This window comes from Lampetra planeri, chromosome 23 (genome assembly GCF_965212315.1).
Source record: "Lampetra planeri chromosome 23, kcLamPlan1.2.h2, whole genome shotgun sequence".
NCBI classification, from domain to species: domain Eukaryota; kingdom Metazoa; phylum Chordata; class Hyperoartia; order Petromyzontiformes; family Petromyzontidae; genus Lampetra; species Lampetra planeri.
Window position 1 is genome coordinate 7,743,025 of NC_136129.1, and position 17,746 is coordinate 7,760,770.

The following is a 17,746-nucleotide window of genomic DNA, read 5'->3' on the forward strand; positions in this document are numbered from 1 at the left end:
CATACGATCGCCCACACAAAAGGCACCGTTGAGTGTAAAATGCTCGTTTTCAGGAATATCCTACTCGGGGGTATTTCGTAAAATTATTCATCTCTTTTTTTGTTTTGTTCATTAGAGATGCTGCCGTAGTACAATGGTTTAGCACACTGGAATTGAAATGCAGAGGTCGGCCTATTCAATGTTCAATCTCCCGGCAACGGCAGTTGAAACAATGGGCGAGATTTTTTTAAACCATCCACCCTCCACCGTACACCACAGTTAGTCGATGCTCGGTAGGTGTCGTGTGCTGGGGTAAAGTGTGGGTATTCCCACCTCCTTTTGGTGTGCCGCGGTGGCGAGATGTTAACGACCTCGCCCGGTATACAGGACGTCGTGGATTCGATCCCTTTCTACCTGACGCTTGTATATTTGGAGCTTGCATGTTCTCCCCGTGACCGCGTGAATTTTTCTCCGGGTCCTCCGGGTTCTTCCCTCCACGTTTAGAATCAGCGTGCGTTTAGAGTATTTGGCTGCAATACATTTCCACGCGATGGGCCGCTTTGTTGAGCTATCATCTGTGGCCAGGTCGTTTCTGAAAAAAGAACTATGCAGCTCAGTGGGCCTTTCCTGGTAAAATAAAAATTGTTCATAAATAGTTTAGTTTTTTCCCAAGATGTCCCATCAGTGCGAATGAGTAGGTCAAACACCCTCTATCGGGGGGCTTTCGATAGCCCCCTCCAAATAGAGGCCTTTCCGCGAGCGTTGGCGTGAGCAATTGCGAGGCTGCACTTGCACCTTTAACTTGACCTTTTAAAATGTTTACGTCGGAATGCACGGAGGAAGAATTTACGCGCGGAAAAGAGAAGAACAACACTCCGCACGGACAGTTCAGGAAGCCCTGCTAACGAGTCGTGGCCAATTCTAAAGCAGCGCCAGGACATGGCATCGACGTTACCATCGCCACCGCCGTGGCTGTTGCGCTGATTATCATCGCGGGGTTAACCCCTGCCATTCTGGATCCAGTCCTAAGCTTCAGGAGCCCTTCCTCATCAAGCGGCGGCGAACTCGCCAGGGAAAAAAACAAGTGCTGTCCATCGTATATTGCTCGCTTTCTGGAAGTGAGCAATATGTGACGAGAAAATAAAGGCGCAGCTCTGCGATTTTTTTTTGCTTATGCCACTGCTGGGAGAAGGGCCCTCAACGAGAGGAAACTAGCTCGAGCGAGCCCCTTACAGAGTGTGTTGATTTACTCTTCACGCTGGGCCAGATGTCTTGGAAGAAGGGTGGCAGCACCCACACTTTACTCCACCACACGTGACCTGCAGTTCGACTAACAGTGGTCTACCCAATTATAATGCTGCGTGGACAAGAGGCATGGGATTTTAATAAACACGCACCACTGTTTCAACTGCCACACGTACGGATCGTATTGAGCCGGTGACCTCTGGGTCGCAAGTCCATTGTGCCAACCGTTGCACCACTGTGGCCGCATCCCCACGACTTTTCGAAAACAAATGTCCCCGCTTAAAACAATCAAAAGACAAAGATCCCCCGTGTAGCCTTAGCATATTTTTGAGGCAAGTGCTGCAAGCAGGGCACCTATGAAGGCCGGCACGGCACAAGTGGGGGGTGAGTGGTCGGTTCCACGCCCGGCCGCCTTTGTCTCCCGAGCGGCGATGTTCAGACACCGCAAAAGGCACTCATTTGAGGCCGAGTCGACCGGTTAAAAAAAAATCGTCACTGGTATCGACGGCCGTGAGCAGGAATCGAACTCGGGTCGCCGGGTTCACAGCGCGGAGCGAGCCGCTAACCACCGCGCCACCGAAAAATACACACACGCGCACGCGCCCTCCCCCAGACGTCTGCGCACACACACGCGCGTTGTGCTGCATCGACTTCCACCTGGTGAAACGGAGCTTTGATTGATCCGTATCGACTGCTTCTGTGTGAGACATTTAAGATAAGACAAGAGTGGGCTCCTTCAATGCATGCGGGTAATCCCTTGCAGGAAGTGACTGCTGCACTGGTCCACAATGGAGAGGGGGGGGGGGCTTAATGAAAGGACAAAATAGCAGGCCAGGTGTGCGGCATCGACGGAATTCAGTTTTCATCCGCGATGTCAATAAATCACGGATGTAATGAGATTAAAGCTCGCGGAATCTGGAGAACCATCTCGCAATTTTGCGACCACGTGAGAGCAACAGGTTTTCAGAGGTAGCGTGATTGTGCGAGTGTAGTTGGCAATGTGCCGTGCATTCTATCGTAGTATTTACAGAGCGAGCGTATAGAGCACAACTCCATTCTGCGTCTCTATATGTAAACATGTCTTTCGTACATCGACTTTTCAGACCAATATCAAGCAAAATGTATTTAAGCAAGAAAACTCTGAACCGGTTTAGAGCATCTTGGTCTCGTCGGTGGAGTCAGGCTTGTTTCTCAAACGCTGGTGGATTACCAGATGTCATTGGCAAGAGCACACTCCATGTATGCTATGTTCAATGCCAAACGCGATGAGTCTGTTGATAGTATATTTTGCGAGGAAAAATTTGGGACTCGACATTAGAGGGTAAAAAAAACCGCAGCAAATATTTGATTATGTATTCAACCTTTTTATATATATTTAAATGCCCTATTGTAATTGAGAGCCAATTATAATGCACAGTGAGGCAATATGGCTTTGCATTCAAGAATGTGATATGGTAAGCAGACAATATATCCCTCCACATACATTTTTTTTTTAAAGTGTTTTTTTTTTACGGCCTTTCTTCTGGGAGTGCATACACTCACCAGAATCGATTCAACATTCAGTGCCTCATCAGCAGAGCCACCAGACTTGCTTGCACCAATGCGGGCGAACTGCAGCGTGTTTATCGGCGAGGACGCCTCTCTGTGAGATATGGGTCCTAGTTTCATGTAAAACTATTCAATGGGCAATAACTAGGTTAGTTTAACACGTAGGAGGCTTTCGCGACCAATATTATTCATAATAAACGTTTTTGGGTTAGATCACGTTATTTATAAATGAGTCGTAACCCTCCACCACCCGACACGGCCAATCAGCAAAAAAGTGTCACGTTGACAAAAGACAAAATAGTTCACTACTTTAGCCCACCGGTGTGTTGAAGAGTGAAACAACAACATTTACAATTTTTGAGTAGTACGACGTTTCGCTGGTAATTGCATCCAGCATCATCGGGCAATTCGCCAGAATGGTGAGGCTCTGCTCTTGCTCCCGGTTGTGGGAACAGAAAGTGATGTAGATTCACAAGCACGCGACAAAGCATTGACCGTGCAAGCAAGAAACGACGTGCAATGCATGTAACAACGTCACGTCCTCGTTGCAGACACTGGAGGCGCTACCATTCACGACACAAATGGCAAGACACATTTCACAAACCGGCTGCGATGCCGATTCGCGACAGTTCATCAAAATCACCGCGAATTGGGGCGACCAGGGTGGGAGGGGAAAGTGGGCGGGCGATTTGCTCTCTTAGATTACAGTGGGATTAGGCAATTTAAAAATTGAGAAATTTACTTTAATTCAGGGAGCAGCACCGTGATTAAAATGGGTTCTCGAGGGTAATGAGCGTTAGCCCTGTCACCTTTGACTGCACACGTAAATACAAAAAAGGCCATCGTATTAAAATTTGGTTCTGCACTTAATTTGCCTAAATTCCAGCTCTGAGGATTAAAAATATCAGTTTGTCAAGCGAAGAAAAAACATTAGTACTCCCACGTGGTAGGACAGGTGGAGAAATGCCGCCCCAATGTTTTATGGACCGAATATCATTTTCCGGGATCTCTGAAGCAGTTCCTTGATATCTGCTTTTTCTGAGAGCTGTTCTCGAACACAATGGGTAACCCTGCTCTGTCAGAGTTCAGAATGGATTCTTCGGATACAATTTTTTGTAAAAATGACAAAAGAAAAGTAATTCCATTTTATATTTTTATGAGAATTTGGCCTAAGTTGGCGAGCTCTTGTGAACAATGTCCGAGGGTCTTCAAAGTGCACTTCACAGCAGACGGCCCGCACCATGGCACTGTAAATACTCGCCGAATCTATGGCCTTGGTGCTGGAAGCGGACCGTCGATGCCATAGCAACGAGGTTGTACCACGCGTTAGTCGACATGGCTGTCCGACGTTTTGCTCCGCGTGCTCGGAGCTTCTTTGGGAAATGAAATGAGTTCCTGAATTAAGTTCCTAAATAAGCTCCCAGCACATCTATGTATGTATATATGGAACGAAACGTTGGGCATCAAGCCGAACAACCCCGTGGTACAACCGGAAACCACTTCTGAGAGCTGTACAACACAACTGTGAACACCTTCGCAGTAGTGTAGTGCTTTAGATATGTGTGTACTTTAGATATACACATACGTAGCGTTAGCTAGAGATACTACTGAGTGGTAGCACATTGGTCAGAACTTTCTGCCATGAATCTGGTGGCTGGAGTTCGATACCTGGCGACGGCTCACATCCTGGTTGGCTAATAGTCTCGCTACTGCCTGCGAGATGTATGAACGACACGATATGAAACCAAACAATGCTACGGTTATTATTAGTAGTAGGTAAGTGATATCCGATCTGGTCCTGGGCCTCCCCTAAGTGTACTCGGCCTCAAATGATCACCCGTGTAAAATATATTTCCACCAGGACAGTCGTGCTATGAAAACCAGCTGATAGCGGAGAGCGCGTCAACAACAGGATTATCCGGGGCCACTGGCGATAAAGATCGCGATAAAGATCTCGGGGCTGTCGGGGTCGTGCCGTTGGCTAGATTTGGGAGACGTGGGAGTTTTTGGTCGAGACGGAAAAGCATTGCGGCTGCTCGTGTTTGAATTTCCGCACGCTTTTTTGGGTGTCAGGGTGGCCGCGGTACAGCAACGCTCATCGCAAGAAGGAGGCTGGGTTCGATTCTCGACTCGGGCACCCATTCATGTGGAGTGTCTGTGTTCTTCCCCCGCTCTGCGTGGGTTTCCTCTGGGTCCACCACCGGTGTCCACCCGTAGCTAACAAAAGCAACCCATGCAATGTGACTGGTATTGGCCAAACATCTTCAGAGCTGACAGATGACCTGCGAATTACTCAATTGGGGTTACATATAGCAGCAGCAACGTCGCCGCTCCCTGACTGCAAGTTACTCTGCACCTTCTAGAAATGAGTTGTAAGACTCAGCGAGGCTTTCTCGGGTAAAAAGGCGTATTTAAATTAAATAACAAATAACTCAGGGTGGCTGGCATTATCAATGATTCATGTGGAGTGTCTGTGTTCTTCCCCCGCTCTGCGTGGGTTTCCTCTGGGTCCACCACCGGTGTCCACCCGTAGCTAACAAAAGCAACCCGTGCAATGTAACTGGTATTGGCCAAATATCTCCAGAGCTGACAGATGACCTGCGAATTACTCGATCGGGGTTACATATATACAGCAGCAGCAGCGTCGCCGCTCCCTGACTGCAAGTTACTCTGCACCTTCTAGAAATGAGTTATGAGACTCAGCGAGGCTTTCTCGGGTAAAAAGGCGCATTTAAATTAAAGAAAAAAACTCAGGGTGGCTGGCATTATCAATGGATGCGGATCTATTTATCATTCCGCAAAATAATCAGTAACACGTGTTGTTCTGGAGAATATAAGTAACGAAACAAATGAACCGACGGCATATCTCCTTGTCACATTTGTCTCTGTACGTGAGAAAACAACAACGGCATTTTTAACGCACGGCCCACAGCGCTGGGTTTTCCCGACATGCTCTGGTTCCCTCCATCCACACGTATAAACATCTTAATATATCGAGGACCGCAGAGCTGGTGAAATTGTTGGCACCGGCCCACCGATTGGCTGCTGCCTTCCCGCCCGTCTGTAGTCGCTCACGCCTCTGAGTCCCTCTCTCTCTCTCTTTCAAGAATGAGTGAATACTGTGCGCGTTCACAAGTTGGCGTCATTATTATTATTAAAACAAGCGTTACTGTGGAGCCTCTTTGACGTTCATGGTCTCATCAACTGAGTCAGCTTGCCAGGCAATGCACACCGCGCACCGACGAATTAGCTCATTTCGACAACACGACACTCGCTAACCCGCAAGGCATTGAGTCACCACACTTCTTGAGAATAAATACACCCTGCTCTGAAGGATGATTAACGCAAGGCACATTTCCCGTACACGCTGGCAATCAAGTCACTTCATACGAATGACAGTAGAATCTGAATTTACTGGTAGGAACCACCTGGTTCCACCAGCCCACAGGGGATTATTGTGTCCGTCCGTCCTGCATCCAAAAATGGGAGGGGTGGGGCTGGGTGGAGAGGGGAGGGTGGAGAGGGGCTGGGTGGGAAGGGTGGGGAGGGGCTGGGTGGGGAGGGTGGGGAGGGGCTGGGTGGGGAGGGTGGGAGGGGTGGGGCTGGGTGGGGAGGGGCTGGTCACCCCGTGGTGCCCTTATAAAACTCAATGTTTAACCAACTCACGCCGGCTTGTGCCCGCCCTCACAGTCGGGCATATTTGCGGAATACACCACGCCGCCATTGACCCTGGCCATTGACCGAGCAACCCAACGTTCCTACCAGCTCCCTCCGCAGGAGGAATGTGTTATCTGAACTCGTGTACTTGTCTCAGAAGTTTCCATTTGTCTTTACTCCCACCAGTGTGATGTAAACATATTTTCCCTAAACCAGGACTGTGCTTATATACCAAACGAAAAGAAACACGTAGGCTTTTGCGGCCAATATCATCCATAGCACAGGTTTTTTTGGGTTTAGATTGCGTAATTATGTGTATTTACGCTTATATAAGGGGTGCTTTTACGCAACTGTTTTGTATAACTGCGCAATTATCAACATCGCGTAGGCCATCATTTTTGTCAAGCAAAAATAACATCTCGCAAAATTTAACGAGACGCTATCTGAACGATAATTATAATTTTGTGCAAGCACAGACAACGGTGTTAACGAGACTTGAAGACAACTCGCGATGCGCCGCCGCTATCATGTAACGTCAAACAATAATAACTTTGTAGCCCTTAACACTATGAGACATCTCCTTTACCAGTGGCAAAATATAGTAGTAGGTTTTTACCCTTTCAACTGGTACAAAACTGACACCTTCATACAAGGCATCATGTTTGCAATAACCACAACACAAGCAGTCAAAATGCAAACAAAAAGAAACAACTCTGATAATGGTAATAATATGCACTGTCCTTGAAGTTGATTGGTCCACACCCGAGACAGCTTTCCTTAGAGCCTAGTCTCCATTGGTGTTGGACCAGATGACGCCAAAAGACGTACAACTCAAAAACAGCGCACTATCAGAGTATTGAGAGCTCGGGGTAAGCATTTGTTTGCATTTTGACTGCTTGTGTTGTGGTTATTGCAAACATGATGCCTTGTATAAAGGTGTCAGTTTTGTACCAGTTTAAAGGGTAAAAACCTACTACTACTTGTAGCCCTTTGTCAATCCACTGCTAGATGCATGTCTCCCCACGTCGTGCCAGTTGCTCGACCGTAAGTCATCACACCAAACACCCGTCAGGCGCAATGCAAACGTGTAGCAAGGACGGCTACATGTCTTGAGTTTCTCCTTTACCCGCACCTCCGGTTAGCGCGGTTGGCTCCGTACGGTGCGCAGGAAGACCAACGTACGCACAAGCAATACTGGCAAAGAGACGGACGGGAGCAGATTGGGAGCGCCTTCGGAAAAGCTGAACCCGATAATAAACTTGACAATACAAAATGAAGCGAGTCGTATTGACGGGTGGACGCAATTCCCGACGGAACGCCTCCGTTTTCCCAGCACTGTGTGGAAGCGGGAGGGGGGGGGTGGAAGGGAGGGGGATCATCTTCTTGGTTCTTTCGGTAAAGTCACGTAGAAGGGAAATAATAAAATAATAAAAATAAAACATAATAAAATAATTCTCACGACGTTTCGGCCACAACGCAAGCAGCCGTCCTCAGGTGAAGAACAGGTCTGTCGGAAAGACAGCGTCTGAATTTCAGCTGAGGACGGCTGCTTGCGTTGTGGCCGAAACGTCGTGAGAATTATTTTATTATGTAAAATTTGTATTATTATTGTATTATTTCCCTTCTACGTGACTTTACCGAAAGAACCAAGAAGACGAATCCCTGCAGTCACGAAAGCTTTAAATCGGAGGGGGATCACTCACGGCGGCGCTGAGAAGCACGAGATGGGCGCGCGGGCGGCCTGCAAGATGCCCTCGTGCACGGGGGCCGCAGGCATGGTGGCTTGGCGCGCCAGCAGGACCCGTTCCTTCTGCGACTTCCTCCTCACCGAGGCCATGGCTGTGGTCACGTGACGCTCACGCTGGGGGAACGAGGGGGCGACAGCGACACGGAGCGCGGTTAGCGACGATGGCAACCACGGTAACTCCACTGCTGGATGAAAGACTAACCCGAGCCGACGCCGCCGGCGCCTCCCGTGAAACTGCGGTGCGACAATCCACCCGGCGCCTGCACACGAAACGATTTAATCGCTCCTTTCGTTTTTTTCATCAGTTGCAAAATGTAATTTTAAAAAAAACTGTAAACATTTCAGAGCCTTTTGTCTATCCACTGCCGGCTGAAGGCCTCGGCCGCGCTGTTTCAGCCACGGGGGTTGATTGTTTTACTCGGGAAGCTTTGACTGAGGAGTCTCAAGACCGTTTTGTCCAGGTGGGTCCTGAATCGGGATGTTTGGCCAATTCCACTGAAGAGTGTTTGGCATGTGGGAGGAGGAATCCAGAGAGAAGCCACAAATACGAGGTGGACAGGGGGGGCGGGGGTAACACTCCAAGTTCCACACAGATAGAGTCATGAATCATCTGCTGTGCTGCCACCACGAAGGCCCAACCTACAACACCTGATATTCCAAAGGCGGTTTCCCATTCGACTACGAGCCAAACGCTGCCGGTCTTCTGAGCTGAGGGTGATTCAGTTGTGGGCGACCGTAGGACATTCACCTGTTAATATTTAGAGTCTTCCAATCAGAGGCAGACTAAATGAACCCTCTCGTGCATGAATTATTAAAATAAAATAAATATATAAAATCAAAGTGGGTCCATCACAGAGGGGGTGATGCATTTAAGCGGTGGGTTACCGTACAGCCAGCCATATGTTAATAGGGTTACAACGACATGACAGACCCCTGAAGGACTTCACGTGATGGGCGCACTCTATTCATTTGTTTATTCATTCATTCCCTAATGCCATGTAAATGTATTTCAGGTGGAACATGCAATCGAGAAGTATTAACTCTCTCCTAAATTGCGATAAGGCAATCGGGATATGGTTGAGAGGAGAAAAAAATATGCAAAAATAGAAATCAAAAGTGGGATGTAATGAAAATCATTTGGCCTTTTCAAGGTGCAGCGGGCTTGGTCGGGAGGGAAGGACTCGCGAATGAACGATTGCGTAAACGAGAGTGTGCGCCTGCCTCTCTCCCTCGGCCAGGGCCGCGTGCGAAGCGCCACGAGCGAGCCGGTGACGATTTAAAATTCGTTCGTTCATTCATTCACTCGCACGCGGTCACATGCCCGCGCGCGCCTCTCGGCTGACAAGTCACACGGAGCGCGTGCGCGTGGAGCTTAAATTAACGGAGCCTCGACTCATTCGCCGCTGCTCAGAGTGGGCACCCGGAGTGGTGGCACTGCTGCGTAAACAGGCATCTCAATAAAACGCTGAATATGTATGTGAATACACAAAGAACCCCCCCTCCCCCCACACACACCCCCCACTCCGTGCAGCCTACTCAGGCTCTTGGGCTGACGTCCTGTTTGCGCACAGAACCAGGTGCGCGTCCAGGACCGAGTCGACCTAGGTTCTAGGTCAGGGGTGGGGAACCTTTTTTTCTGCCAAGGGCCATTTGGATATTTTTTACATCATTCGCGGGCCATACAAAATTATCAACTTAAAAATTAGCCTGTTATATTTGGTCAAACGTTTAATTAACTCACCCCTAATGCGATGGCTGGAACTGCTTCTCTTTGGCGAGGCGTGTGATGTTAGCTGGTGTTGATGATGTTGCTGCTACTCGCAACTGCTTTTCCAGGTTTGCTCCTGGATTTATTGAATTTCGAGTCCCGCCTGCGGTTGCCTTGGCAGGGCCACACCAAATGATTTCGCGGGCCTCATACGGCCCGCGGGCCGGACGTTCCCCACCCCTGTTCTTGGCGATGTCCAGGACCGATGCAGATGATCACCACTGATGCTTGCCGTGGCTGGGAATCGAATTCGGGCCACTGGGTTTTGTCGCGCAGTGCACTGGCCACGACGCGACCGCTTGCCACGCACCCGCAACCGCATGAGGCTAGGGTCGGATCGGGTGTGCAGTCAAACCAATAATATCCGTCTCTCCTTGATCGTCTCTGTTGGTGACCCAGAGACAGTGCTGGAAATTCCTTTTCCCACGGCAAGGGAATTTTATTCGTAAGGAAGCCACTGATGGCTTTCTACGGAGCGGCCATCATCACCATCGGCCATGATCAATCCACTGCTGGATTAGGAACTCTCCAAGCTGTCGCCTCTGCGATGTTACGATCCACCTTCCACCATCATACGAGCTGATTTCATTGCTCCTTCTCCTGAACAAACGTCCTCACGGGCGCGAACCATTCATTGGCTGCAATCGTCTATGCTGGCGATGGTACCTGTCATACCTGGACGACTGTGATGGAGTGAGTGAATTATTTATATTCTGATCATCTTCCAGAAGGGCTATAGAGCTGAAATGTAACAGTAGTAACATAATCAAGTTGAATTCTCAGAAATGTAAAAAAATAAAAGCTGAAATCGAATATATTCAAATGGAAATTACAGTTCATTGCTTTCAATCGTATAAGGGCAGCCGGGGTCAGGCTAACGTTCAAAATAGCTTTAAGTCTCGCGATAAACACGAAACAATAATTAAAATGTACAATCCCCATAATCAGTGAGCCAAGTAATTCACCTCAAGCGGAGTGTGACGGCAGATCTGATAGAAAGCAAGCAAATCGAGCAACCTGTTACTGGCACCTTATATGTACCGACATCATATGTACGCTGTTCGTTCTGCAAGTGTGTGTGTGTGTACACGTGCAGCGAATATATCTTCTATACACTCTACAAGTGCAGCATACGTGTATGTGTGTGTGTGCATGTGCAGTGTATGGAGGGCATGCATACGCTGTAGGTGTACACGTGTGCTCCGCGTGCATGAATTATTAAAAGCAACACCAACATTTTGTTTGGTTTAATGCCATTTTAGAAGTCAAAGGTAAGCCCTCTCAGATGTATTGAAAAAATTGTGTAATTGAATTCCATAGCAGTCACATAAATCATATCGGTCCACCACAATGGGCAGAATGCATGAGAGCAGTGCAATGCTCTCCGCACATCGCAATAGGAAGAAGAATGCGGCGACTGTGGTGCCATGATTAGCACGCTGGACTTTAAATCCAGAGGTTGCTGGTTCAATGTCTCGGTGCGGCGGTTGAAACAATGGTTTCTTAAATCCCCATATCCCTGCCCCCCCCCTGCCACCCCCCAGCAGTATAAATGGAGACACGGACACCACAGTGAGCCGGCTTGGCAGGCCATGTATGGTGGGACAAATTATGGCTACTCAATTCTCCTTCAAGACGTCTGGCCACAATTGAAGAGTAGGCCAAATACCCTCTATATCTACCTCTATAGTGAAGGCCCTTCCGCCAACAGGGGCGTGAGCGAGCAACTGCAGGGCCGCGCCTTTACCTTAACCTTTATTTTTTTTTTAGACCAATAAAATCTCATCGCTGTCAACAGACATCCACCGTGGGGAAATTGTCGTGGCCAAATTGGACGAATGACCCAATCGCGGTAAATGTATCCCCCTCCACGTTTTAAGACAATTAGTGAATAATACGCACCTGTGCTGGGCGACTTGCCCTATATTACAAGATTACGGCATGGTGTAACATTTTTGGCCCTTCCGCCAGCAGCGGAGTGAAGATTAAATTGCAGGGCTACAGCTTCGCGTTGTTACAATTTTTTTTTTTACAAGGAGTCGCTTGGGCTGCACTCATCTAAACACAGGTCTGTGGCAGACAGAGCTGGGGGAGAGGCAAGCGACCGTGATGGGGGTTCCACGTATAATGCCCTGTCAATCGGACACACGTGCCACAGGTTCTCATTGCCTGCTCACATCTAATCAAATGCGCCGTGTCACTCTTTTCAAGACGTATAATGGAAAAATCGCTCTATCCGTTCTCCCCCCCCCACCTCTACCTCCCCTGCTGCCACCACCATCACCACGGCTCTACATTTCCCACTCTTTCTCTGTCTCTCTCTATATGCTCGCTGTAATGTCCAGGCCGTGAGTGGAGATGGCTTCTATTTAAATTCATGGTAAGTGATTCCCCCCTCCCCACCACCACCACCAATCGTATTTACGAGCAGGCACATCTGCACACTTTTTTTTTAGCACTTTTCATTTTTTTGTTGCGTGTTTTTGTTTGTTGTTGACCCTGTGCGCCCTAAGTAATCGGGCCATGTCACTCACAGCAGTGCAGCGAGCGCGGTTGGAGGTGCATTCAGCCCATCATCCCTCCAGGGTCCATCACCCCTCCATCATCCCTCCATCATCCCTCCAGCCCATCACCCCTCCAGGGTCCATCATCCCTCCATCACCCCTCCATCACCCCTCCATCATCCCTCCAGCCCATCATCCCTCCATCATCCCTCCAGCCCATCATCCCTCCATCACCCTTCCATCATCTCTCCATCATCCCTCCATCATCCCTCTATCATCCCTCCAGGGTCCATCATCCCTCCAGCCCATCATCCCTCCATCATCCCTCCATCACCCCTCCACCATCCCTCCATCATCCCTCGATCACCCCTCCATCATCCCTCCATCATCCCTCCATCATCCCTCCATCATCCCTCCAGGGTCCATCATCCCTCCATCATCCCTCCATCATCCCTCCATCATCCCTCCAGCCCATCATCCCTGCAGGGTCAATAAACCGAGTACCACTTTGCTGCGGAGTCAACAGCGGTTGTCCTACTGGTGGACTCACCCCTGCCATTGGAATGTAGAATTTTGCACCACTGGCTCAGGGGCTGTCAACGGGAGGTAATAATCACCTCGATTTTAGCAAGACAGCGCTGCGACTTCCCCAGTGATTTCCAACAGCGGGCTACATAGCAGTTGTGATGCGTCATCCTGATGTGCAAGTTCCTCATCGCTGCTCCACCAGTACGAGCCGTGCCTCTTATTGGGCGGCGCATGAGTTGAACCCTTACCGGCACAGGTACAACAACAATTCATCGATGGAATATCAACCGATGCTTAAAAAGCTCACCGTGTTTGGCTTCGCGTTCGAGGAAAAAACCCAACGAATCCGGAGAAAACCCAGCACGCTGCACAAAGGGGGGGGGGGGGGGGGGGGGTAACACTCAGCACTGCCATCTCCTGATCACCTTGCAGCCCCACACCTACAACACCTGGCAAGCCATAACAGTCAACTCCGCTTAGCTTCTTAGATCGGATGCGATGTGGTGCGGTTAGGGCGAATGTCCCAAGGCGTCGTTGACTAATGCACGCTGCCCCAATCCTCGTGAGATAAAAACCCATGTCGCTCTCTCGCAAAAGTGCATCCTGGTGACAGTGGGGGATCTTCGCCATCAACAGCCGTGAGTCATCCACTGCTGGATGAAGGCCTCCCCACGTCGGCACTCTCCCCTCGCGACCCTCGCGATCCCACGATCCGTCGCTGCTGCTGCACCTGAGCTGATTCCAATGATTCTAGATTTCAAGCTTTCGTGACTGCAAGGATTCATATTCTTAGGTTTTTTTGGTAAAGTCACGTAGGTAAAAATTTTTATTGATACAGCTATCGTGCCGTGACAGTTCCACCTGAAGACGGAAGCTTGTGTTGCCTCCGAAACGTCGTGATTTTTATTTTATTTTTTATTTTACTTTTATTAATTTAAATGTTTTACCTACCTGGTGACTTTACCGAAAACACCTACGAATCTGATTCCATTGCTCCACCTCCGTGGCGGTCGTCTTCTTCCTCAAGCGTGACTGAGAAAGATGACGATTCTGCCACCAGTCCCGTTCACGGGCCATCGTCCTCTTTAGCGAAGTCCCCTAACCCCTAACCCACTTACGTTTCATAGCGGTCAAAATTTACGTCTCTAAATGTGCATTTCCTCTCTGATCTATGTACAGTGTGTTTTTCTTCTTTGGTTCTTTCGGTAAAGTCACGTATAAAGATAAAATAATAAATTAAATAATAGCATACGACGTTTCGATCGCAACACAAGCAATCATCATCAGGTATAATGAAATAGCGATATAAAATCTAACCAGAAAACTATAGACAGACATATAAGCAGACAGATATACGTGACTTTACCGAAAGAACCAAAGAATAATTCCTGCAGTCACGAAAGCTCCAAAATTAAGAGTGTGTTTTTCATTCAGCCTTTCGGTTTTAACTCCCAGCATGCATGCCTTCTGTCTGCACTTTTCAGTTTTCGTTCCACGATATCTGTCAGTGTTCAAGTGTCACAGCAGGGAACACGCGCATGCACTAATTGCACTAGCTGTCTCTTTTAAGCCACGTTGGTATGCTGCTTTGAAATGATCCAATTCAATTCCCACAAAAAAAACATTCCATTCTGCTTTCACTCACCCCTTTTTACACCGACGTTCACCCCATTCCACCTTCAATGATTGCCCTGTATATTACACCCACGTATAAAGTGCTCTGTTGTGCTGTCGATTTGTGTCCCACCAACTATTAATTCATGTTGTTGTACATGGCACTGTAAGTGGCATTTGTTTTGATCAGATGTAGGGCGATTCAAGCTGCCCTCTTTAGCTTTACGAGGTGAAAACGCGCGCATCCCTTGCAAAACCCGCCTCCTGTTTTTAGTGGGATTATGTCCTGGTTATGAATTTTAAAAAATATGACACTACCACTACTTCTGCAGCTGTCAACGAGCGTGAAGAACAAGAAGGAGGAGACCAAGCATACCAAGAAATTGCCCAACCGCGAATTGGGGATAAAATGCACTGCAGCATTCTAATGGATGGGACAATTTTTGTGACCAATCTGGAGAAATTACCCACGGCCATATTTGAAGAATACCCCCACCACCAAGTGAAAACATTATCCCCTATTAATGAGGCCAGGTGGCTCGGCGATTGGAGGGAGATGGAGCGGCTCGCAATCGGATGATCGCGAGTTCAAATCCTGGTTGGGTGGTTGACCCGGCCCATCATCGCTCCGCGGTCGATAAAGTGAGAAACCAATTTGTGGAGAAGTCAAAAGTGGCTGTCCTATGGATAGACTCGGCCCCCGCCATGTGAACGAGGAATCTACACCACTGGCTCAGGCCCGCAAGCAGGGAAGAGCACCAATGGCGTCAAAGCTCAAGTGACCAATACATTATTTTGACTTGACAACTGGCGTGGCCAAAGGCAATTAGTGACACACCTATACTGGGTGAGTGCCCTGTTTGACAAGGTTACGGAGTGCAACAATTGTGGTATGCAGTACAGTATAATGGGTAATATATTTACATTTACTATTTAGGAGTCAGTGTGACGAATGGAAAACGTTGTATTATCGCTATCACGATTGCCTAAATGAGCAAATCGCCCGGAATCCACCCGATACCGTCAGCCATCGCAAGCTACGCAGGGTTTGAGTCTGCACGGTGCTTGGATGGACGCTCGCCATGCACCAGCTTGCTGGTAGAGGCTACCGCGGGACTGCGTGGTGGGCAGCAGAGGGCAGCGCAGCAAACTCCATCGAACCACATTTCTATGCTTCCACGTCTAGTATGGTCAAATAATCCTGCAGCTACTCGCCGTGTCGGCATGCGGACTGTTGCTTGGAGCGAGTGATCCTTATGGCGGTTACCCCGGGGGCACCAAATAAAATAAAATAGCCGAGACAATTAAATATTGTATTTCTGGGACACTAATTTTTTCCCAGAGGTGTACTTAACTCCGCGTCTGGGGTACCAATCAATCCGAAATCAGTGCCACTCCGCGATGTCGAAACGCCAAACATCAGCATAACAAAATCCGTTGTCGAAAAAATCAACTTTGAAGAGTGCATCGTGTACAGCTCGTCGAGATGAGTCGATTGCCGCATCGCCGCCCATCAACAGACTAAAAATGACTGCATCACGGACATGATGCGAGAGTCGGGGTGACTACGGTACCCCGGGGTACACGCCATGAGGTTCACCTAATGAGACTGATCGAGTTTGGTGGTGTAGCTCGAGGCTGATGATGAAACAACGCACCGGGCAATAGCCCACACAAGACGCCTTCAAGATAATCCACGCTGACGTTAACCGCGGCACGCGAATCGAACCCAGGTTACCGGAGTAACACTCACCACCGCAGCACCCCCATACACTCACACAGCACACGCGTTGCGTGTGACGTGCATGGGCACGAGCGTGACGCCGCGGCGCATACCAAATGCAGGGCACACGCGCGTTCGACTATTCACATTGAATCACGACGGCTGCTATCGCTTTCGCTCTGCGCGTCCCAGCGAACGTCAACAAGTGGTTTGCTCAGCCGGCGAGAGAAAAACAAGAGACGAAGCACGTTGGGGGCAAAGTGTTGTTGGCGAGCACCTATGAAGGCCGGCACGGCACACGAGTGGGTGGGTGTGTGTGTGGTCGGCACCAGCACTACACCCGGCCGCCTTTGTCTCCCCAGTGGATTATGTTTACACATCACACCAGGTAGCTCATTTGAGGCTGAGTCGACCTAGGGGGAAGGCCCAGGACCGATTGAGACATCCGCCACCGGTGTTTGGCCGTGAGCGGGAATCGAACTCGGGTCGCCGGGTTCGTAGCGCAGCGCGCTAACCGATGCGCTACCGCTCACCTACAGCCTACACACACGTGTACGTTCTGACATAATACATGACAACAACCGCCATTCGAAGTGGCGGTGACGTCACCACGACGCTTGTGCCAGGCCAAGTGCACCTTGAGGCCACGTGACGTGTTGAACGCCCGCTGGCAGGAGGTCACGGGGCAGACCCAGGTGCCACGGGTCGACTGACCGAGATGACCGAGATGACTGGCTGATGCACCACCTGTGCCCCCTACTGTACCAACTTGCTGTGCTTTAGCCACACACACACATGACAGGCACATGCTTAGGCTGTGTACGGCCAACATAGCGCAGAACCACGTAATGCATAACAACCGCCGTTTGCCACTAAGTGGCGGCGACGTCACCACGGCGCTTTGTGCCAGGCTAGGTGCACTTTTAATTGGGTGGAAACACCGAATGAATAAACACTTGTCCACACACACACACGCTCGCTCGCATGGAACGATGACTGACCGCCTGTGTCTTTCCCTGCGTACCAAGCAGCAGCAGCAACAACAGGTGGGTTGCTCCAGTTACGCACATAACAGTGCAAAGACACACACACACATGCCACATGCGTGTGACATACCTGCTCCGTATGGCGCATCGAGCGCGTGGACACGCGTCCACACACACACAGGGGGGGGTGGCAGTGTCTCTTTGTCCCCGAGTACCCCGGCTAACCAACAACATCATTCCTCGCCCTAACACGTAAAAAATTAACCCGTAAAAACAAAGTTTTTCACTATAAATCCTTTATATGCGTGGCGGCTAGAGTCCTGTCGTCCTCTGGCTTGAGATGGCTGCCACCTATGGGTCAGATGATTGCCTGCCACCATTAAGCAATTGGTAATTAAATATAATAATTTTTTTCCTAAAATGTTGAAAATTTTGCAAAAAAATTTT

General features: G+C 49.2%; 1 protein-coding gene across 1 annotated transcript in view; it reads right to left on the reverse strand.

The window, feature by feature from the left end:
- Positions 1-17,746, reverse strand: part of LOC144726391 (BAI1-associated protein 3-like) — an 80,940-nt gene that overhangs the window by 59,265 nt on the left and 3,929 nt on the right. Inside the window, exon 2 of the mRNA XM_078605061.1 lies at positions 8,133-8,290. Within this exon, the coding sequence (XP_078461187.1) occupies positions 8,133-8,266 (134 nt within the window). The 5' untranslated portion in view covers positions 8,267-8,290. The remainder of the gene's footprint in view (positions 1-8,132; positions 8,291-17,746) is intronic.